The sequence below is a fragment of the Danio rerio genome, chromosome 7, assembly GCF_049306965.1.
Source record: "Danio rerio strain Tuebingen ecotype United States chromosome 7, GRCz12tu, whole genome shotgun sequence".
Taxonomy (NCBI): Eukaryota; Metazoa; Chordata; class Actinopteri; order Cypriniformes; family Danionidae; genus Danio; species Danio rerio.
Window position 1 is genome coordinate 35,382,388 of NC_133182.1, and position 21,994 is coordinate 35,404,381.

At 34.1% G+C, this 21,994-nt stretch overlaps 2 protein-coding genes across 7 annotated transcripts in view; one reads left to right on the plus strand and one right to left on the minus strand.

The window, feature by feature from the left end:
* The window catches only part of dpep2 (dipeptidase 2), a 15,080-nt gene extending 4,248 nt beyond the window's left edge, over positions 1-10,832 (plus strand). For 2 of the 3 annotated variants that reach the window (XM_068222693.2, XM_003198973.7), the window contains 7 exons: positions 943-1,084; positions 1,178-1,247; positions 3,939-4,115; positions 4,237-4,324; positions 4,395-4,470; positions 5,522-5,657; positions 9,909-10,832. In XM_068222693.2, coding sequence (XP_068078794.1) covers positions 943-1,084; positions 1,178-1,247; positions 3,939-4,115; positions 4,237-4,324; positions 4,395-4,470; positions 5,522-5,657; positions 9,909-10,100 — 881 coding nt within the window. In that variant the 3' untranslated portion in view covers positions 10,101-10,832. Of the gene's footprint in view, positions 1-942; positions 1,085-1,177; positions 1,699-3,938; positions 4,116-4,236; positions 4,325-4,394; positions 4,471-4,935; positions 5,718-9,908 lie in introns of those variants that run through there. The other variant, XR_012383383.1, reaches the window with a different exon arrangement.
* A 55-nt stretch (positions 10,833-10,887) lies between these two features.
* The window catches only part of slc12a4 (solute carrier family 12 member 4), a 31,441-nt gene continuing 20,334 nt past the window's right edge, over positions 10,888-21,994 (minus strand). The window contains exons 17-25 of one of the 4 annotated variants that reach the window (XR_012383380.1): positions 21,187-21,355; positions 20,548-20,743; positions 20,279-20,448; positions 18,682-18,813; positions 18,481-18,588; positions 15,883-16,070; positions 15,411-15,544; positions 11,938-12,198; positions 10,888-11,786 (exon numbers count right to left, since the gene is read on the minus strand). Coding sequence is in view for 1 of the 4 variants with exons in the window: in XM_686199.9 (XP_691291.2) it covers positions 12,107-12,198; positions 15,411-15,544; positions 15,883-16,070; positions 18,481-18,588; positions 18,682-18,813; positions 20,279-20,448; positions 20,548-20,743; positions 21,187-21,355 (1,189 nt within the window). In the remaining 3 variants the exon portion in view is untranslated. Of the gene's footprint in view, positions 12,199-15,410; positions 15,545-15,882; positions 16,071-18,480; positions 18,589-18,681; positions 18,814-20,278; positions 20,449-20,547; positions 20,744-21,186; positions 21,356-21,994 lie in introns of all 4 variants that reach the window. The other 3 variants (XR_012383381.1, XR_012383382.1, XM_686199.9) reach the window with 3 other exon arrangements.

Here is a 21,994-nt window from a genome sequence, read left to right on the forward strand (position 1 = left end):
CTACTGCACCTTTAAATAATAAGGTTGTGCTACTGATAATTCTCATCTCAGTTTGACTCAATTATCTGTCATTTTTAGATGTCAGGTAACACTTGGTACTTGATAGTTTTTTTTTTATCCACTGCATTTTTAATTTCTTGTTACTTTCATTTATTTATAAATAAAAAGTTATAAAGTAACTAAATAAAGTAACTAAAAGTAAACTAAATAACTTATTTATAAAGTTCCCAGGTTCTGCAGGTTGCAATGTCACACATTTTGCTTGCCAATCTTAAGCCAATTGAAATTTTCCCCAACCAGCGCAGAGACCCCCGATAAAGGGTTAGGAATATCTGTTCTTTTTCTCCTCCATTCTTTACATCTCATTCTAAGTATGTTTGCTCAGGGATGTTTTATAAGTGTTTACCGGAAAGTTTCTAAAACAAGGTAAATGCAGAATGATGGGAATCACTCATTTTCTTGTCGGCTTAGTCACTTTATTAATCGCCACCGGGGTCGCCACCACGGAATGAACCTCCAACTTATCCAGCACATTTTTACGCAGCGGATGCCCTTTCAGCCGCAACCCATCTCTGGGAACCATGATGGGAATCACTTTTATATAATATCACTCATGAGGCACAGTGGCTCAGTGGTTAACACTATCGCCTCACAGCAAGAAGGTCACTGGTTCAAGTTCTGGCTGGGTCAGTAGGCATTTCTGTGTGGATTTTGCATGTTCTCCCCATGTTGGCTTGGGTTTCCTCCAGGTGCTCCCATTTCCCCCACAGTACAAAAACATGCTATAGGTAAAATCGGATAAACCAAATTGTCATGTATAGGATTATATAAAAACACTTTTCTACATTGTGCTTTTTCTACATAGTGTGTGTAAGAAAATACATGTTTTTCTATTTATTTGTTTGTTTCATCTGTTTTGTTTTGTCTTGTTATGCATTTTAGGAATGAAGAAGAGTACAAAAATTGCATGTCTAATCAGTGTGGAGGGAGGCCACTCCATTGACAGCAGTTTAGCAGCTCTACGCATGTTTTACCAGCTCGGCGTGAGATCCATGAGTCTCACACACACCTGCAACACACCGTGGTAAATACTCAACATACCAAACAAATTACTGTCATTTAGACATACTGCCATTTAGATCAATACTTACCATTTCTCTAATGATGTCACACATAGGGCAAAGAGCTCATCTAGTTTTTATCAACATTACCAGTGGGTGAACAACAGCCTGACAGAATTTGGCAAGGTAATATTCTTTCTGGATGGATTGATGGTAAATAAAACTATGTAAAACAAAACAGACCGCACTGAAAGATAAAGGTTAATGAACCAATAAAGTTGAAAGAAGTACAGTTATATTTAGGGAATTATTTGTCCTCTTCCTTCATCCACTTCTATATTTGGAAACCACTTTCTTGTGTCTCAGTTTTGAACCCCAAGGCTGGAATTACTGGAAGTTCAAATCTGTTTTCTTTTTGCTTAAGCAAAACAAAATCTGGGAGTTTTGCATTTTTTGTATGGAATTTTTGTATTTATTTGACTTGAGTTACAATTTCTGACAGATCCAAACATACAAATGGCAAGTTCATTTATACAGCACATATCATACACAATGGTAATTCAAAGTGCTTTGCATAAACAGGAATAAAATGGTGATAGCAAATATCTGTTTTATTGATTTAGAATGGGGCGACACAGTGGCGCAGTAGGTAGTGCTGTCGCCTCATAGCAAGAGGGTAGCTGGTTTAAGCCTCTCCTGGGTCAGTTGGCGTTTCTGTGTAGAGTTTGCATGTTCTCCCAGTAAAGGTGAACATACTTTTACCCAGTTTAGTGAGAAATAAAATACAACCTCAAATAAAATCTTATTAAGAAATGCATCCATTATGCAGAAAAAACATAAATAATTTGCATTCTAAGAACCCACACTCATTATGACTACACCCAGGACTTGAGACCCTGCTTACACTCTAAAAAAAAAGAACACTGGCATACAATAATATTGCAATAACAAAAAGTGAAGTTTATTTTTTAAACTAATTTCGAGAGGATCACATGCTTATGATTGCTTGCAGCCAGTCCCTCATTATTCAATTTATGATTCACCAATCAGACGATTCCTAAGCCACTATAAATACCCTACCATATAACAGCAATCTTTGTTTTGAAGAATCCGCCCTTCCACCCCTACTCCTTCTACTTTCCTAGTTGGGTGGCCCAGTGGTTAGCACTGTGCCTCACAGCAAGAACATCACTGGCTCTAGTCCTTACCAAGTCAGCCAACGTTTCTGTGCATAGTTTTTAAGTTCTCCCCGTGCTTACATCGGTTTCCCTATGGGTTCCCTTGTTTCCTCCCACTGTCCAAAAACATGCAACTTAATTTAATTAACTAATCCAACCATAGACATGCTCCTAGTAAGTAGTTATTTCTTTAGAGCAATCACTATCTGTTTATTAGCATGCCAAACAAGCTCTATAATCAATCATCAGCTAAGTGTAAACTCTTGAATCAAATTTAATATGGCTAAACAATATTTAATTATATAACTGAATGTACATTTCTTATTATTTCTATCATAGAATATATGAGACTATTTAATAAAAAAATGTGTGGATGAATAAATTGCTATCAAAAAGTGATTTATTAGTGATCGATAAATAAAATATAAATTAAAAATAAGAGTTGACTGTTGATTTTTTTTTTTCTTTGACTGACACTGAGACTTGATCACATCCAAAATATCTTTCCAGTCTTTTGACAATAAATAACTCTCCTAGATCAGTAAGGTCATCTCTACAAAGATTGTTGCTTTTGTCGTTGTTTGTAATTCTAGAATAGATTTTCTAAACATTAGTTTCCACAGAGAATAAATTAAAATACAAAAGAAAACTTTGATTTAAAGTCAAGTGTTTCTATTGGGAGTGGCACGGTGGCTCAGTGGTTAGCACTGTCACCTCAAAGCAAGAAGGTCACTGGTTCGAGTCTCTGCTGGCTTAGTTGGCATTTCTGTGTGGAGATTACTTATTCTTCCCATGTTGGCGTGGGTTTTCTCCGGGTGCTCCGGTTTCCCCCACAGTTCAAAAGACATGCGCTATAGGTGAATTGGCTATAGTGTATGAGTGTGTGTGCATGAGAGAGTGTATGGGTGTTTCCTAGCACTGGGTTGCTCAGAATAGTTTAATAGTTAGCTGTATACCGTTTTGCATTCTTTTATTTTATTCTATTTACCTGTATGTGGCTTAATTTGTTAGTATGATCTTTTTAAACAAAAGAAAATACATCTTGATAATAAAACTAGCTCAGAAGCAAAGATTTGGTACACTGCCATGACATGAAAGATGTCTGTTTTCTGTGAACATATAACTACAATGCTGTGAACAATGAACCCATTATGTTACATGAATTATGTACAGTTGCAGTACATGAGGAAACAATTCTGCACATCCTTCAAAACCAGAATCCACCAGAATAAAAAAAACAGTAATGGTGCACTTCCTTGGTTTATGAAATAGTCACAAATATCAGAAATGAGAGGTTAAATAACAGAGTTAATTGTGCCAATGATTAAAAATCAATTTCCAATTTCCACACTCATAAATAAAAACATTTGTTCAAACAACTGATATAGAATAAGCTGAAACCACAGAGTTCTTGAGTTTTTTGGGGACAACTTAATTGCTTCATGTTCAATTTACTTAAATTTGTTAAAAAAAAACAAAACAAAACAACAACAACTACGAATGTTAACTTAACTCCTTCATGTTGTCCTAACCCAAATCGATTATGTGGAACCCAGCATTTTTTACAGTGTGTGTGAACAAATGAATTGAAGTGAAGGAATGAATGTAATCATTATATAAATATATTTTTTTACAGTGTGTGTTACATTTAACTGAACGAATCAGAATGTAATCTTTATATTTTGTCCGCTCTCTGCAGGAAGTGGTGCATGAGATGAACCGATTGGGAATGCTGGTTGATCTGTCTCATAGTTCTTGGGAGACAGCCAGAGCAGTGCTGAAACATACAGCCGCTCCAGTAATTTTCAGCCACTCCTCAGCCTATGCTGTCTGTAACAATGTTCGCAATGTACCTGACGACCTGCTGCTGCTACTGGTGAGATACTACATTAGACATAGTTTACAAAATGGCAGCCACAACTTGCATTTTTCCAATAAAAAATGTAAAGTCATGTAAAATTTTTATCTGACTAAACAGAAACTGTTTTCTTTTGTAGAAAAGAAACGGCGGGCTTATCATGGTGAACTTATACAACAATTTCATAGCATGTTCAAGTAACAAAGCAAACGTGTCTATTGTGGCTGGTAAGAGATCAGACATATTTTTTATTTGATTTATTTTATAGATTTGTTTAATTAAAAATGTTGGTTTTAGATCACTTTGATCATATAAAGCGGGTTATTGGAGCTGAAAGCATTGGGATCGGAGCAGACTATGACGGAGCTCAAGGGCAAGTGATCATCTCATTTACAGTACATCTCGTCTATTATTATGTATGCGTTTTGTTCATGCACAATAGCAGGGATAGGCAGTATTTATTGCACATGCATTTCAAATACAAAATTATTATTTATTCATTCATTTTCTTTTTGGCTTAGTCCCTTTATTAACCTGGCATCTCCACAGCAGAATGAACCGCCAACTTATCTAGCATGTTTTTTACGCAGCGGATGCTCTTCCAGCCACATCCCATCTCCGGGAAACATCTACACACATTCATTCACACTCATACACTACAGACAATTTTAGCCTACCTAATTCACCTGTACCACGTCTTTGGACTGTGGGGGAAACCGGAGCACACAGAGGAGAGGAAACCCACGTGAACGCAGGGAGAACATGCAAACTCCACACAGAAATGCCAGCTGACCCAGCCGAGGCTCGAACCAGTGACCTTCTTGCTATGAGGCGACAGCCCTACCTACTGCACCACTGCGTCACCTACAAAATTATTATAGTACAGTATTTTGCCATTTGTATTTGATAGGGCTGATGAAAATAGTTTTATATTTTGCATCAAAATACTAAGTCTACAGTACATGACATAATTAAAATGGGGCCTCTAATTGGTACTTTCTCAGTTTTTTGCCTAAGCTTGAGATCAGAACAGAAAATTTATTTATGATTAAGAAAATGGTTGGTGCTTGGAATATGGTTGGAAATTATGCCTAAAGTAATAGACAAATGTCATGGGGGTATTCGGGTACAAGTGAACAATCATTGACAATAGTTTACTGTGCAATGTTAAGACCGGTAATATATAATGGCAGTTTGGTGTCCAATTCGGCATCAGCAACTTTGCTTAGGAAATGAGATGAAATAAAATCTTAGTCCTTAAGAGCAAAGGATAATCAGTCTCAGTGCTGCAGGTAGAAACAGCAAAGGCATTCTGTCTACTTTTGTCAAAGCAAATGCAAGAACCCCATATTCATGCTTGTGGAATCTTCTGTTCATCTTATCTGTGTTTGTGCACGCGTGTTGACGTCCTTCTGTTATTACAGATTCCCTGAAGGCCTAGAGGATGTCTCTAAATACCCTGCACTAATTGAGGAGCTGATAGCAAGGAACTGGACTGAGCAAGAGTTGGCTGGGGTGCTGAGACTCAACTTCCTCAAAGTATTTGAGATGGTTGAAAAGGTAAGGAAATAATCACTTGTGCTCATTTCCCTGTTCGGTTAGGCCAGTTCAAGTACACTGAAAAAAAAAAAAAGATTTTTGCTAAATTGTTGCAAACAATTTATATGGGTTGAATTTAAATAAATTTAATTTAGTAATGTTTACCTTAATTAGTTTTTTTTAAATTCAACCAAATAAATTGTTCACAACCACTTACCTGTATTAAATCAAAGAAATCATCTTTGAATTGTTTTTTTGTCAGTGGATCAAGTGAAATACAGCACCGACCCACTCTTAAAGGGATAGTTTGTCCAAAAATGAAAGTTTACTCACTATTTGCTCTCCCTCAAGTGGTTCTAAATCTTTATACTGTTTTCTTTATTCTGTTGAACACTAAAGAAGACTTTTTGAACAAAGCTAAAAACCCCGTTTTTACTATTGACCTCCATTGTAGGAAAACAATTACTATGGAAATCACAGGTTTCCAATATTCTGCAAAATATATATTTTTCTGTGTTCTGCAGAAAAAAGAAAGTCAAACTGGTTTAGAACTTCATTGGAAATGATAACAAAAAGTTTCATTTTTGGTGAACTCTTATTTCAACATAGTAAATATTTAGTTAATGTTACGGTTAGGTGGTATGGCAAAAAAAAAATGTTTTTCAGTTTTTTTAATTAATTTTAGACCATTTAAATGATTCAGAATAATGATTTAGAATTTTTATATAAAAGTTAATTTCTCAGCTTAAAATTAAGACTGACTTCATTCTGGATAACTCCTAGTTGGTCAGACTAATTCTTTATGTTATTTACTTCAAAACGAAAAGTTTACTCCATCTGAAGATATACAGTTAAAGTCAGAATTATTAGCCCCCTTTGAATTTTTTTCTTCTTTTTTAAATATTTCACAAATGATGTTTAACAGAGCAAGGAAATGGTCACAGTATGCAGTTATAACATTTTTTAAAAAACATTTTAGGGACAAAATTCTTAGCCCCTTTTAGCTATATTTTTCTCCATAGTCTACAGAACAAACCATCGTTATACAATAACTTGCCTAATTACCCTAACCTGCCTAGTTAACCTAATTAACCTAGTTAAGCCTTTTAAATGTCACTTTAAGCTGTATAAAAGTGTCTTGAAAAATATCTAGTAAAATATTATTTACTGTCATCCTGACAAAGATAAAATAAATCAGTTATTAGAAATGAGTTATTAAAACTATTATGTTTAGAAATGTGTTGAAATAATCTTCTCTCCGTTAAACAGAAACTCTGGAAAAAATAAACAAGCGGTCTAATTATTCAGGGGGCTAATAATTCTGACTAACTGTAAGTGTTTTCTTCAGCAGAACATAAAATAAGTTGCAAATTGTGGTCCTTCCTTGGTTGATTAATACATAGTAAAAACAAAAACAAATTCTTTTTCAGCTCAGTTTTTAAACATGTTGAATGCAACTTTCTAAAAACAATTAATTTTTTTTATTTAATAATCAAATTTGTTTAGTTGGTGACACGATGGCGCAGTAGGTAGTGTTGTCGCCTCACAGCAAGAAGGTCGCTGGTTCGAGCCTCGGCTCGGTCAGATGGCATTACTGTGTGGAGTTTGCATGTTTTCCCTGCGTTCACTTGGGTTTCCTTCGGGTGCTCCGGTTTCCCACACAAGTCCAAAAACATGCGCTATAGGTGAATTGGGTAAGCTAAATTTGTTCGTAGTGTATGAGTGTGAATGAGAGTGTATGGGTGCCAGTGATGAGTTGCAGCCGGAAGGGCATCCACTGCGTAAAAAACATGTGCTGGATAAGTTGGCAGTTCATTCTACTTTGGTGACCCCAGATTAATAAATGGACTAAGCTGAAAAGAAAATGAATAAATAAATTAATTTCTTGAGTTTTGTAAGTAATCAATGTGCTTATTAATCGGGTATGCCATCATGGTGCACACAAAGACGGCATTACAGTTTTTGATTCATTTCATACAGTGACAATAACCAAATAATTACATAAAACATTTTGAAAGTGCAGTAGGTGATCTGCCTAAATGTTGACAGGTTAGCATAATATGTTTAAAACACTGTATCTCCCCTGCTCCCCTATCTCCCAAAGCCAGGCCTCCTGAAATAACAAAATCATTAAAGATGACAGAGAGCCACTATCATGTCATTCGCCAGTTTTAAAACTTTATAGTTCTTTATTATACTACAATTCCAAACAAAAAAAATGTATTATATCTAGCTGTTTTCAGTTGTGTAGCAAGCAAAACCTGTCTTAATGTGCAATATTTCATGCATGCAAGGATTGCTGGTCTCACTCTCCCACATGATGTGTCCTGAACCGACTACTGTATGCTTAGTGGATGGCCGGCGGCGTGCAGGAATTACACTTATTACTTACATGCTATTTCGGGCCGAATATTCAAAGTAGCATGGTAAACAATATAGGGATTGCGTCACAGGTTGTCATTGTTCAAAAATGAACCAATGTGATGTGTATATAAAACCAACTTCTGCAAAGTAAGCTAGGCGGAATAGCGCTATTTACTGATGTTTTGTTAATGAACAGAATAATTTATAATAATTAATAATTTAAATAATTAACTAATTAAATAATTTACTTTAATCATTACTTTTGGAATGAGAAGAGACTTTCTACCAGCATAACAAAACATTGTTTATGAAGACAATCACCTTCTGTACTTTTAACTTGAGAAACAGTTTGTAGACTATCTACTGTATTTATTTATTTTTGTGAAAAGTTGTGTCCCATGCATTCTTATACCTTACTGGAAATGACCTTACCGTCTGTAGCAGTTGTATGTGTGTGTGTGTCTGATATATATATATATATATATATATATATATATATATATATATATATATATGTATATATATATATATATATATATATATATATATATATATATATATATATATATATATATATATATATATATATATATATATTTTTTTTTTTTCTTTTTTTTTTTTGGTTTTGCAAGATATAGTTGCTGATTGTGGGCCCCCAGTGCATGGATGCATTTTTCCCTCTTTTTCCATTTTTATCATTGGAACATTTGTATTTGTAACATTTTCTATTATTTTTTTTAGCACTTTTTTTTTTAAACTTACCTAAAAAAATTGTCCTGTCCTAGTTAACAAGCATTTATTTGTTCTCATAAAACACCTGTTATTGTTCTCACCTGTTGAATCTATTTTCTGTATATGGAGCAAACATTTCACATCATGGACTACTCTCTTTAAATGTTTTCAGACTCCAAAAGACAGCTGTGATGCATTATTGTCTAAACCTTCTCACACACATGCTTAAATTATCTTATTCCACAGCCTCTTCCTTTTTTTGTACAACAATACTGACATTTGCAGGGACAATTCCTTCCAGTTCCTTTAATTTTCTTTGAAACTTCTATGGACTCTCTGTCCTGACCTCTGTAACCCCAATTAAGTGTGATAGTCTTACACTTAATACATCTAAAGAAAAGCACATATTGTCTTATCTTCAACTTTTTTTCTGACTTCTCCTTGGAATCTGAAATTCTTATTACAACCTCTAATAAAAGCACCTAAAAGCCTTGCATATCAGAATTAGAATCAGAAAGAGCTTTATTGCCAGGTATGTTCACACATACTAGGAATTTGTTTTCGTGACAGAGCTTCTACAATGCAACAGAATTACAAAGGCAGGACAAAAAACAGATAATAAATATATTAAGTAGTGGATGCAAATATACAATATCTGATCTGTCTTATTACTAGGGCCAGACAGAAACTGCAGACATTTTTTTGCTACTTCTGCTAAGAGTTTTGTAAACATTTTGCGGATTTATGCAGAATTATTTTGGGAGTTAAATACACGATGATCTAAAAATCTGCGGATTTCTGCTCGCAAATTCTGTGTGGGCCTATTTATTACCCAACATACCTCCTTTTCACTCAACCACTCTAAAGCGCAGACAGTATAGATTGATATACATATGCCAGATTCCCATGCTGTACTTGATAAGGTGTGATAAAGTTCCCCCAAATGTCATTCGCCGCACTAAAGAGATTTTATCTTAACATAGTTTGGATTGGAAAACCCATGCAGGTATTATTCATATTCTATTATAAACTCTTCCATTCCTCTCACTCCTAAAAATTCTCAAGAAAAGCTTGCCTTCTTGTTTGATTTACGTCACTTTTAGGATGTGTGTGCTGAAATAATTGGTCTGGTCAGAGCTCATGTGGGTTTATTTGAATTATTTTTCTCATGTTCAGATACGTGATGATATGTTGGACACTTCTCCCAGTGAAGTTGAAATCCCGTTTCTGGAAGCAAACAACAGCTGTCGTGCGATGCTCATCCATCCAACCAAAGTCAGCAAAATGGTTAAAAATGGAAATGCTCCCCAGACGATGCCTGCAGGAGCTTTTGCCTGGTTCATCTTATTTTTGATCCAGTCAATCTAATATTACATCAAATCAAATGGAGACTGTATACAACTGATGTTTTACTACAGACTACTTTGCTAATTAATCTCGAGACCAGCATTTAAAGTAAACTTGCTGACTGAAGCCTAAACAATTACATTTAAGACATTTTCTGAAATTGATACATATAATAGTGTCTTAAAATGTATTGCCAGTGCAGATCACTTTATGTAAAGGAATAAAAACAGAGAGCACTAGAGTGACAGTATATACATATCTGTAGATTATATATTTGTTGCAATTATGCTTTATTCATTTATTATAGAAGGAAAAAAATACTTTTATAATTGCTAGCTTATTTCTTTGTCAAAATAAGATCATATAAAACATTTTGCAATTTGTAGTACACTTTATTGAAACATTTTATTCCATATATTTTTTTAAATATATAAATATATATTTTATATTATATTAAAAAACCTAGCAGCACATTAGCTCAGTGGTTAGCACTGTCGCTTTACAGCAAGAAGGCTGCTGGTTCGAGTCCTAGCTGAGCTAGTTGGAATTTCTGTTTGGAGTTCGCATGTTTTCCTTATGTTGGCGTGGGTTTCTTCTGGGTGCTCCAGTTTCCCCCACAGTCCAAAGACATGCGCTATAGGTGAATTGAATAAGCTAAATTGGCTGTAGTGTATATGGGTATTTCCTAGTACATGTTGCCGCTGAAAGGGCATCCACTGCGTAAAACATATGCCGGAATAGTTGGCGGTTCATTCCGCTGTGGTGAAGATAGAGACTACGCAGAATGAATGAATGATTGAAAGAAAACTGCATGTTATATGAAGTGTTTAATCTTCCTCTTCAACATGTAACACTGTACAGATGAAATACAACCATTAACAAATAACTGCCCTTATATTACAGATATAAATGTTGTTAGTCAGCACATCCTTCTGTATATTTTTCTATTTGTATAACAAATGTATATATTTCTGTACAGTAATCATACCCTAGAAAAAGAATAAAGACTTTATCTATTCACATCCAAAATGTCTGCTTCTCAATGTGAGTTGTGTTGTCTAGAATAATAAAACGTTGAAAATGATTTGTTCATTTACAAATAATCTCTGTTATCTTATAAAAGTGATACAATGCAGTTATAACTGACAAACCCTGACAAAATAAAAACTATTTATATCCAAATATCCATCCCATTCTAGCTCCTTTGGTTCTTTTAAAATGCGAACTTACTTTAAATACAATGGGGGAGATCCTACAAATAAATATTGAAGACAAAATAAATAAAAACACTCAAATGGAAATACTAGTTTGTGTCCAGATTTACAGTATTAGATTTGATCAGAAAGCATTAGATTGTTACTTGGCTTTCAGAAGTCATTATAATCATGTGTGCTCTTTTAAATTTAATCATAATATACAGAAAATGATGTGCATGTTATTGTATATATTACAAAGATATGTTTTTTCTTAACGTGGTATCTGTTCACCACTGGCAGCAAAAGGGGATTTTGTCAACACCATATTGAACGTAAGACTTGTTGTTGCTGGAATCCTCATCTATTTTGTGTTGTAAACATGGTAAAAATTCCAATGTGATTCTCATTGTTATGGTGTGCGTTGGTAAGTTCATAATCTGACACAGCTCAAACATGCCAGTGAAGTATTTAGTGCAGGGATGCCCAAGCTTGGTCCTGGAGGGCCGGTGTCCTACAGATTTTAGCTCCAACTTGCCGCAACACACCTGCATAGATGTTTCTAGAAAACCTAGAAAGGGCTTAATAGCTAGCCCAGGTGTGTCTGATTGGGGTTGGAACTAAACTTTGCTGGATACCGGCCCTCCAGGACCGATTTTGGGCACCCCTGATTTAGAGTGTAATTCTTTTATCAAATAGTGCACTTTAATTAAAAAAACAAAATCCATAAAATTTAGGCTGGTATAGTTTGCAATTTTTTTAAATACAGCTTTCCACTATAGTTTACAGCAACAACACGTAGTAAGAGTGGTTCATTTGTTGACCTTTGGCCTTTTAAGAGTAGATGGTGATGACCTCACGACCTCCACCTCTTACAAGCAGCACTCGTTCTAGCCCCTCAGTTAATACCTCGAGAAACTCCATATCTGAAACCTAAGAGTTAAAGAAACAGCCGGTTGTGCAATTTTGCTGAAATGAGGCATGACTTCATGGTGGATTTATCTGTATCTAGCCAAAAACTAAGCATGAACGTCAAAGACTCATTTGTTTTCAAATTCTTCACACGGTGTGTATAACATTGGTGTGGGTAGACAGAATTGTGGACAGAATTGTCCCAGTTTAACACAAAACCAAAATCATACACAAACTGCTGCAAGTAAGCTTAAACACCTAAACATCTGGTGAAATCAAATCATAAAAACAGTAAAACTCATGGCTTTGTTTAGTAGTGAAAGTAACAGCATTATTTCCATATGCAAAATCTGAAGGGGACTATAGGGATTAGGACTAAAAAGCTGTGTAATATTAAGAAAATCCTTTATCAATGAGGCTAATCAGAAAAAGAAGCGAATTTGCAAGAAGCATAAAGATTGGATAAAGATTGGCAATGGAAGAAGGCCATGTGGTCTGATGAGTCCAGATTTAGGCGCATTAGGGTAAGAAGAGAAATGGATGAAGTGATGTCTGATGCCTATAATACAAGCCTATGGGGTCAGTGCTGTGATCTTGGGATGCTGCAGTTGGTCAGGTCGATAGGCTCAGTAATATTATGGCCAAATAATAAGGTTAACTGAATGACCAGTTTATTCCATCAATGATTTATTTTTCTTCCTCAATAGCTATGTTTCCATCCACCTATTTTATGCGCATTTTGCAAATGTGCTTAAAAAAACAGTTGATGGAAACGCCATGATGCGCATAAATTTTGAAAATGGGCATAAAAAACTTATGCACCTAACTGGGTAGGATAAACTTTTTATTCGATAAGAAAAGATGCGCATAAACTGCGATGGAAACACTTTTACCGCACAAACTCCAGCATGCGCATTAAAAAAGGTCATGTGATTTTGTTGAAAGAGATCATGTGATGCTTAAAATGTGTGTGAATGGATAAAACGTCAGGCTGAGCACATTATAAAACATCTGAAATGTTGTTTTGGTCATTATAAAACGCCTAACCATTTCAGTATTAATGTTATTATATTATTAATGACCTCCAGAATCAAGAGCGCCTGTGCTCCACGTCTGACACCTTCAAACGCCACTGTGCGCTCACTGCTTGTCAGGATCGCATTCATTAAGAAAAGATTGATGCAGCTTCTCCTATTGGAGCAAATGCAGTTTTTACTGTTGATATTTGCCGCCAGTTAATCAGGAAGTGACGATTTTGTTCGCTTTGACTCGTTGGATGGAAACGATGCTTCATTCGCACAACTTTTATGCGACAATCGAGTTTTGCACATAAAGTTTATTTGCATTTTTGGATGGAAACATAGCTATAGACACAGGCATATTCAAGATGTTAAGTGAAAGATTGGTTTAGGGAGCATGAGCTGTCCATTTTATACATGGATTGGCCACCACAGAGTCCAGACCTTAACCCTATTTAGACTCATTTAGATGTGCTGGAGGAGATTTTGCTTAGTGTTCTGACTCTCCTATCATCATTACAAAATCTTGGCGAAAAACTAATGCAAGTCTAGACAGGAAAAAATGGTATAACATTGCCACAGCAAATGCATGCTGTAATTATTTGATGTTCATTCTTGACAACAATATTTAATGTTCCAATGTTTGGACAAGCAATACTATATACTTTATTTTGCCAAAGTATAGTAATCAAAATTTCAGGTGATTTAAAAACACATGAGGCAATGCCCTTTTCAAGACATGATTCTATTAAAAGATACAGTGCTCAACATAATTGAGTACACCCCATCTTGAAAATTAATATCTTTATCCATTTCTCAGTGAATATGGGCAATGTATTTTGGTGCATTTAAACAAAACAGATTTATTAAACAGATATATTTATAAAATAATATTTTAGTCAACAAACATATTTAGAAACTGAAAGATAATACAATTAAATTCAAGCATAACATTGCTAAAAAATTACATCCAACAAAATTTCAACTAAATTTTTTTTTTGTTTTTTTTGCTTCACTTGATTTTTCCTCTTTTTATTTGTATTTAATATTTTTCTATAACATAAATTTGGGTGAACTAGTTTATGGATTATTATCGTAACTTATTTGTTTGGTAAGCTCCAGATTTGGCTTCAGTACTGACTAATCTAATGTATATGCACCAATATATTATTGTACAGCTTCCTATTAAAAACATTAATTTAAAAGATAGATTTGTGAGGGGTGTACTTCTATATGCTGAGCACTGTATATTGTATACATATGAAAAAAAGATATATATATTTATTGTACACACTGTATTTGAAAGATTCTTTCTTGACAATATATTTTGCCCATAATGAAATAAAAGCTTAATTTTAATGTTATTCCCTCAGTACTGAACATAATTGCTTTAAAGTTCAAAAGAAAGATCAGAAGGGTTTGTTTATTGATTCCCAGACCAACTGTATTATAGATTTAACCCCAATTGATGAAAAGTGGTCAGCCTTAAGATTACGTCAAAGAGATAAATTGAATTTTCATTTTATGAGAAACTTGTGATACTTGGATATTTTTAAAATCCAGGTTATTGAATGTATTTGTGAGCTGGAAACATGAACCATATTATTGATGTCACTTGTATTTTATTTATTTATTTATTTTTTTAGGTGAAATCTAAACAGTAGAGTGTGTCATTTTTGTTTTGTGAACAAGAAAAAAAAAGAATAATGTTGCCAAGGTTTTTAGGGTAATTTTATAATGTATCAATTGATTTGAAGGTTACAGTATATGAAATGTTTTGTTAGTTTTAGTGAATTTTGAATGTAAAAGCGCTAATGTGCCAAACTTAAAGAAGGTTAGAAAAAGTGTGAAGAGTTTTGAGAACTAGATCCTAGTAGTTGCAAATAAAACTGTAATAAAGTATTGGTAACATTTAACAGTAAGGTTGTATTAGGTAATGCATTTACTAACATGAACAAACAATGAACAATACATTTACTACAGTATTTCTTCATGTTAGGTATTGAAAATACAGTTCATTGTTAGTATGTTAATTTATGTTGCATTAATTAATGTTAAAAAGCATGAACTTGGATGGTAAATGCATTAGTAAATGTTGAATTATGATTAATAAATGCTGTACAAGTATTCTTTATTATAAGTTCATGTTAGTAAATCAATATTGTAAAGTGTGACCAAAGTATTATATTGTTTTCTGTGAAGGATACAGTTTTCATCTCCCTCTTGATTGCGTGGAGGTCCTGGCATATTTAGCAGCACAAGTCTGGCATCATGGGATTTGTTGACAATAACCTCATTCAGCTTCACAGCTGTGTGCATCCGCCGGACATTAGACTGGTCACTGTAACAAACACATATTCAGTGTTAAATTGGTGGACACTTTTCTGTGTGTACATTTGTGTGATTAAAAAAGAAGGGCAAGGGCTCTTATTAGCTTTTCCAGATAATAGACAGTAGCACACTGAAGCTAAGCAAGCATGCACACCTACACAGTTTACTTAGGAAAAAAGGCAAACACAAACAGAAAGCTGACATCAGTTATCCACTACATTTCATGCTATAAAAAAGAAATAGGGCTATGTTACAGAATAAAAAGTAAAACTCAAACTTTATTGCAAATAGTGTGTCAAGAGAGTTCATTGCTTTCTTGCCAGTTCTTGTTGCTGCTTGTCTACTCACGGTTTAATGCTTATTAGCTCTCTGAAGTTTTCTGGTGCGTTGTTTCGGTTACGTCTCTCTGCTTCTATCTTTTCACTAGTCCAGGTCATCTGGTTTTTCTCTGGTAATATCTCAATGGTTTCCTCTTCTTCATCCGAGTATAAACTGCCCATCCTTATCAGTGAGTGTCTGTCTTTCACTAGCTGGGCCTGCAGTGAAGAGTAATGACTGCATTTCAAAGAGCTGCTGGAGGATTTCTTTGGCTTTTGAAAGTCAATAACACATTGAAGATTTGTTACACTTTGATCTATTTTGTACACAAAGTTAAAAGCATTTTTCTTCTTTTAAAATATATTCACGATATACATACCACATTTTTAAAGACAAATTAGTTTTTGTCAACACAATTAAGAGAAAGCATCTTCTATTTGGTGGTTTTAGTTGAGTTCAATAATTTTATCATTAATACCACCAGGGGCAATTAAATGAGGGCAGTAGCATCATGATACAACAAACACATAAAAAACAAATGACTTACTTAATAATATAAAAAACACAATCCAGCATGCTTTATAATAACTTCATAAATAGTACTAACAATAAACAGCAATAAGAAAAAAAAACCATACATTAAAAATAAAAAAGAATTGCTAAAATGTAAGGTTATAAAACCTTATTCCATCAGAAACAAAGGTGAATTTACATCTTTTAGAAGAGCATTTAATGCTTCTAAACCTTCTTCCAGAGGGCAACAATACAAAAAAAAGGCTTCAGAGGATGTGAATCATCTCTTATCCCACTTTGAATTTTCCTTATCATTTGCTGTTCATGTAACTCTGCTAGACTCTGTCGAGGCAAACCAATAATCTTGGAGCAAGTTTTGAAGGCGATTTTTGTGGAGAGGAGAACCAGTATAAAAAGGAAAAGCCTAATATACTCTCAATATATGTATTAAAAAAGTTCTTACGATATGTTTTTCTACACAGAAAGAGTTCCGTTTCCTGAGAACATAAATTCTCTAATGCATTTTCTTAGGAACCGCTTCTAAGTTCCGCTGAAATTTTATTGTGGTATCAAAGATTGTGCCTAGATGCTTATATTCCTGTACCCTTTCAACTTGTTTTCCATTAAAATATACCGGTTTCACTGCTGAGACATTGTTTTCTAAAATCAATTACCATCTCTTTCGTTTTTGTGATGTTCAGTTGTAGTTCACCACTTTAAGAGTTTACACTTAGATATTGTTTGATGATAATAATAGCAGGTTTGGCATGCTGTCCTGGGAGATAACACTGAGCTCGGAGATAATTGAGCCCAGGACTCCTGCCTGGTCAACGAGCTTGTGAGGGGGTACGAGATCAGGCAGTTCTCGAGAGCTCCCCCTGATAAAGGAAGAAAGGTGGAGCTGGGGTTCTACAAACAATTATGATGAGAGAGTAATACTAGACTGGCTATTTATAGTGAGTTTGGAATGATCCGATTGGCTTACTAATGATTACAGATGAGAGGCCAGCTGCGATCAATTATATTACACGCTCTTCTTGAAGTTAGTTTGTTAAACTTCACTTATAAAACTCAATCTGTATTTGTTAACAAGGATAAAAAACTGTGTCATCAGCATATTTGACTATATGGCAGTTGTCCTTAGTGCTGCAACATAAATTTGTGGACAATATAAAAATACTAAATAAAAATTAGAAAAAAAACAGTAATTTGTAACATCACATTACACTGGTGCATTATAAGCAAATAAATACATTATCATTGATTGAAGTTAAAAGAACTAAATCTTGCACCCAAAGTGCTTTCAAAAAAACTTTAAGTGACCTTAATAATACTACAAATGTGCTTATTCACTAGCAAGACAATTTTATCAGCGTGTTCAAAATAAAAAACAAAAGGCTTCCAATGAGTTCAAATTAAAGAGATGAAGCTGAATGTAGCCCAGTTTAAAAGAATGTGTGCACTAAAATAGCAAAGAGGACATCTGTTACCATTTACACATATTTCTAGAACAGCAAAATACAGTATTTTATGAATTTAAGTTCATATCCAAAAACAACCACATGCACTAATAATTGTGTGGAATAATATTTTGTATTTGTATGCACAGACAGACTTCCCCACCTAACTTTTATCAAATGTACAAGTTAATTTGTTAATATTTGAATGTTATAGTGAATCTGGAGTATTTTAAATATTAGTAATTTGCATGACTAATCATGTCTAGTCATTTGCATGACTAATCAACCACGCACACATTATGTCCAGATAAGTTCCCTTTCAGCCTTCAAGCAGAATTTTCACCATTTTCACTCATCAAGCACATGACTCTTGCCTAATTTTTGAGCAATGCCACGTCTTTCATTCACAAAAAACTAAACCAATTCAAACACAATATTTAAACACACACCCAGATTACAGAACTGCACGTAAATGATGCTGCTATTCAGAGAAACCTCACAGCTTGAACTTTAACACAGCTTTGGTGATTTATCTATTCACATGCTGATTTCATGCACAAACTTGCTTGATTAGTAAATGGGCTGCATTTTCACAATATCTAAAAATTAAAAGTAGTACAGTTTATATCATTTTGATGAGTTAATACTGCTGTACCTCTCTGTCTCTTTCTGCACTGGAGAGCCTCATTTGTTTCAGCATCTGTGACCTCTGCTCCATCATCAGTGTCCGCTCATACGTATATGCTGAGATGTCGCTGTCGTGCTGTGTATAACAACATTTGACAGAATGAAATTATAATGGCATATACATTTTGGGATGGGCTGGGATATGTGAAATATTTGTAGTTGTTTATACCATCTCGACCACTTCCACCTCTGCTTCTAATCTGAGCTGGTATAGGAAGGTTGCCAGATCCTTCTTCATCTGAATACTGTTATCATCCATTTGAGCCACAGTGAAGATTCGCATCTTACATTTACGCCACACCTAAATGAAAAAAAAATATGGTCAAAAATATAACCGCAAGATTTTCTGTTTTTAAAGGCCCTTCTGTTGCCCAGGCTTGCATTTATTTGATACAAAGTACAGCAAAACAGTAAAAAAAAATTTCAAATTAGTAATTTAAAAAACTTTTTTAGATTTTAAATTCAAATTTTCTGAATAATTTATTTTAGGGACCATTTCTCACTATTCATTAGTTGCTTAATAGCATGCTTATTATTAAGATATTGGATGTTTATTTGTAGTTTTATATACATATCCAGCATGATCATATTCTACATCCCTAATCCTACCCTATACCTAAACCCAACAACAAACTTAATAACAATTAATAAGCAGCAAATCAGTACTTTGAGTTTTAAAAGGTTTGTTATTAGCAATAATCTTAAATGAAATGTGGCCCAAATGTATTATTGTGATTTTAAAGAAGATTTTTAACATAATTAATCCAGTCATAGGATCCTTTTGAAATAATTTTAATAAGCAGATTTACTGTTCAAGAAATGTTTTTTATCAATCGTTATCATTATCTATATAAATTGACATTCAAGTCATTTTTTGTCATAGACATTCAAGTCATTCTTTGATCAATTGAAAGATAAAACTTGTCCTGTACTGGTAAAAAAAAAAAAAAAAAAACGTCTTTAAAAAAAACAAAGCTTACTGTATATGTACAGTATATGTGATAAATTCTCCTTACCCTGTCTTATGTTCATTGACAGTGATAGTTTTCGCTAGTTTGAACATGGAGTCTCTTGGCACAATCTAAGCACTGGCAGTGGTTCACTGAATACTGTCAATTACTTTTCAGGTCAACCAATAATAAGGGTATGGGGTGTGGCTACTGCTGCAGGCAGACTGAGCCAGAGAGTGTGGGATCGATATGTTACTAAAGAATTTAAACCCTTATTTATAAATTCACAAAACACCCAAGTACCTTTAACAGCCAAGCCCCATATAAAAAAAAATCAACATTGTAAGTGTTAAGATACCCCCTAAAGGGATAGTTCACACAAGAATGAGCATTCTGTCATCATTCACTCATTCTTTACTTTTTTTAAACACCTGTTTAAGTTTCTTTCTTCTATTGAACACAAAGGAAGATATTTAGAAAAATATCAAAAACCTCTAACCATTCACTTTCCATACTATTTCTTTGTCCTACAATGGAATTCAATGATTACCGGTTTTCAGCTTTCTTCAAAATATCTTGCTTTGTGTTCAAAAGAAGAAAGAAACTCAAAGATTTAGAACCACTTAAGGCTGAGAAAATAGTGAATACATTTTCACTTTTGTGTGAAGTACGTCTTTAACCCTTGTGCTTTTCATTTCCACTTTAAAATAAAGTTTTTTATAATTTGTTAATTTATATTACATATTTAATTTGATTTAATTTATAAATCATTATAATTTATATAATATTGGTTAAATGACTGATTTTAAATCACACCTTGTGTTGTTTGAGAAGGAAAGGCAGGAGCATGAGCATTCCACCGTCATGCACAATCCACCAGACATCAATATATCCATCAGTAAAACGCTCATGATTGCTGGGATAGAATGACACATTCTTTGGCACCATCAAAGCTAGGTGTGCAGCTGTGGTACAGCGGACTGTATCTGTAAAAAGGAAATAGATTAACATAAGCCTTTCTCAGGAAAACGTTTTTTCGCAGAAGATTACGAGCACAATATATTTCCAATAAATCTTGCTCTCACTAATAAAGGTTTTCCAAGCCCGTGGGTCTTCACTCTGTCTCCAGCCATATGGCCAGCCCATAACAACAGTGTTGTGCTTCATGCCTCCCAGACCACAGGACTGGATGAGGTGCGCAATCCCTTCTCTGACTTTAGAGGCGACCACCACCTGACAGAAGCCCTTCACTCGCTCTATCTCCATCATGTTCTTGATCGCCTGATAGCACAAACGCACAATTTAATATTAAAATCCACTGTTTCCACTTTAATATACAAATGTGGATTCTTCTCAAGGTGATATAAGACAGTTAATTGTTTATTTTAATGCCATGTCAGCATCCAAGGCTATCTGAATGGCAAAAACAAATGACAATAATTTTAAGTTAATAAATACAAAATATAAAAATAAAGCAATTAAAATTTACATTTTTCAATTGAATGTATTGTATGATACAAATTCTAAATATTTTTGCTAAAATCCTATATTAAACAATTCCCTGAGTGAGTGCATTTCACTATAAATATTATACTGAATTAAATTAATTGAATTAAATATACATACATATATATAAACATGTATTAGAAATACAAAAGAAGAACTACAGGTTAAGAAGAATGTGGTGATGCAACAAACCTATGTAAATCAGGAAAATTCCTTACCTGTTCTGAGGCTTGTGTTTCCCCATAGCATTCCAGGAAGTTTCCCTGAATCACAGATCCTACAATGGTGAGGCCTTTCCCTGCCTTCAGCTGTGAGGCAAAGGTAAGCAATCTGGGATACTTTACATGCAGATCCTCATCCAACTTCAACAGAACCAGCAGCTGAGGCCTATAAACAAGATTCAGGTTTAATCTTATTGTAGGGCAAAAGTTTATAAAATAAGTACTGTGCTGCAATATGTCAACATGGAGCATTAAAAGTGACTGTGATGCCATTATAATGTTACAAATATTTTAATTTAAAATAAGTGCTAACAGACACTTTATTATAAGCACTCCATGTTCTGGGAAAACATTTAACAATTCTGAATGTACTTTATGCAGGTGGGTAAACTTGACAAACATACTGTAGAAGACACACTCTCTATGTTTATGTATATGTGTTTATGTATGTATAAGTGTATTTATATATTTTAAAAAGCTGCTAAACTAACTTAGACTAATCTATATTGTGCTGCTCTCTGGTGATTTCAAGCGGTGCTTTTATCTTCATTTGTAAGTCGCCTTGGATAAAAGCAGAAGTTAATTAATAAATGTAAAGTACTGTAAATATAAATGTAACAGTAAATTAAATAAATACATAAACAAATCTTTTAAAAATGACAACAAAAAAATAATAATCCCAGTCCTACTCCCAAATATTTGTGCAAGAAATCTTAAGCAGCTCTTATTTATAATGATACTTGGTTAAAAATGTTTCTTGATCACCAAATCAGGTAATTGTATTATGTGTAAAATATATTAAAAT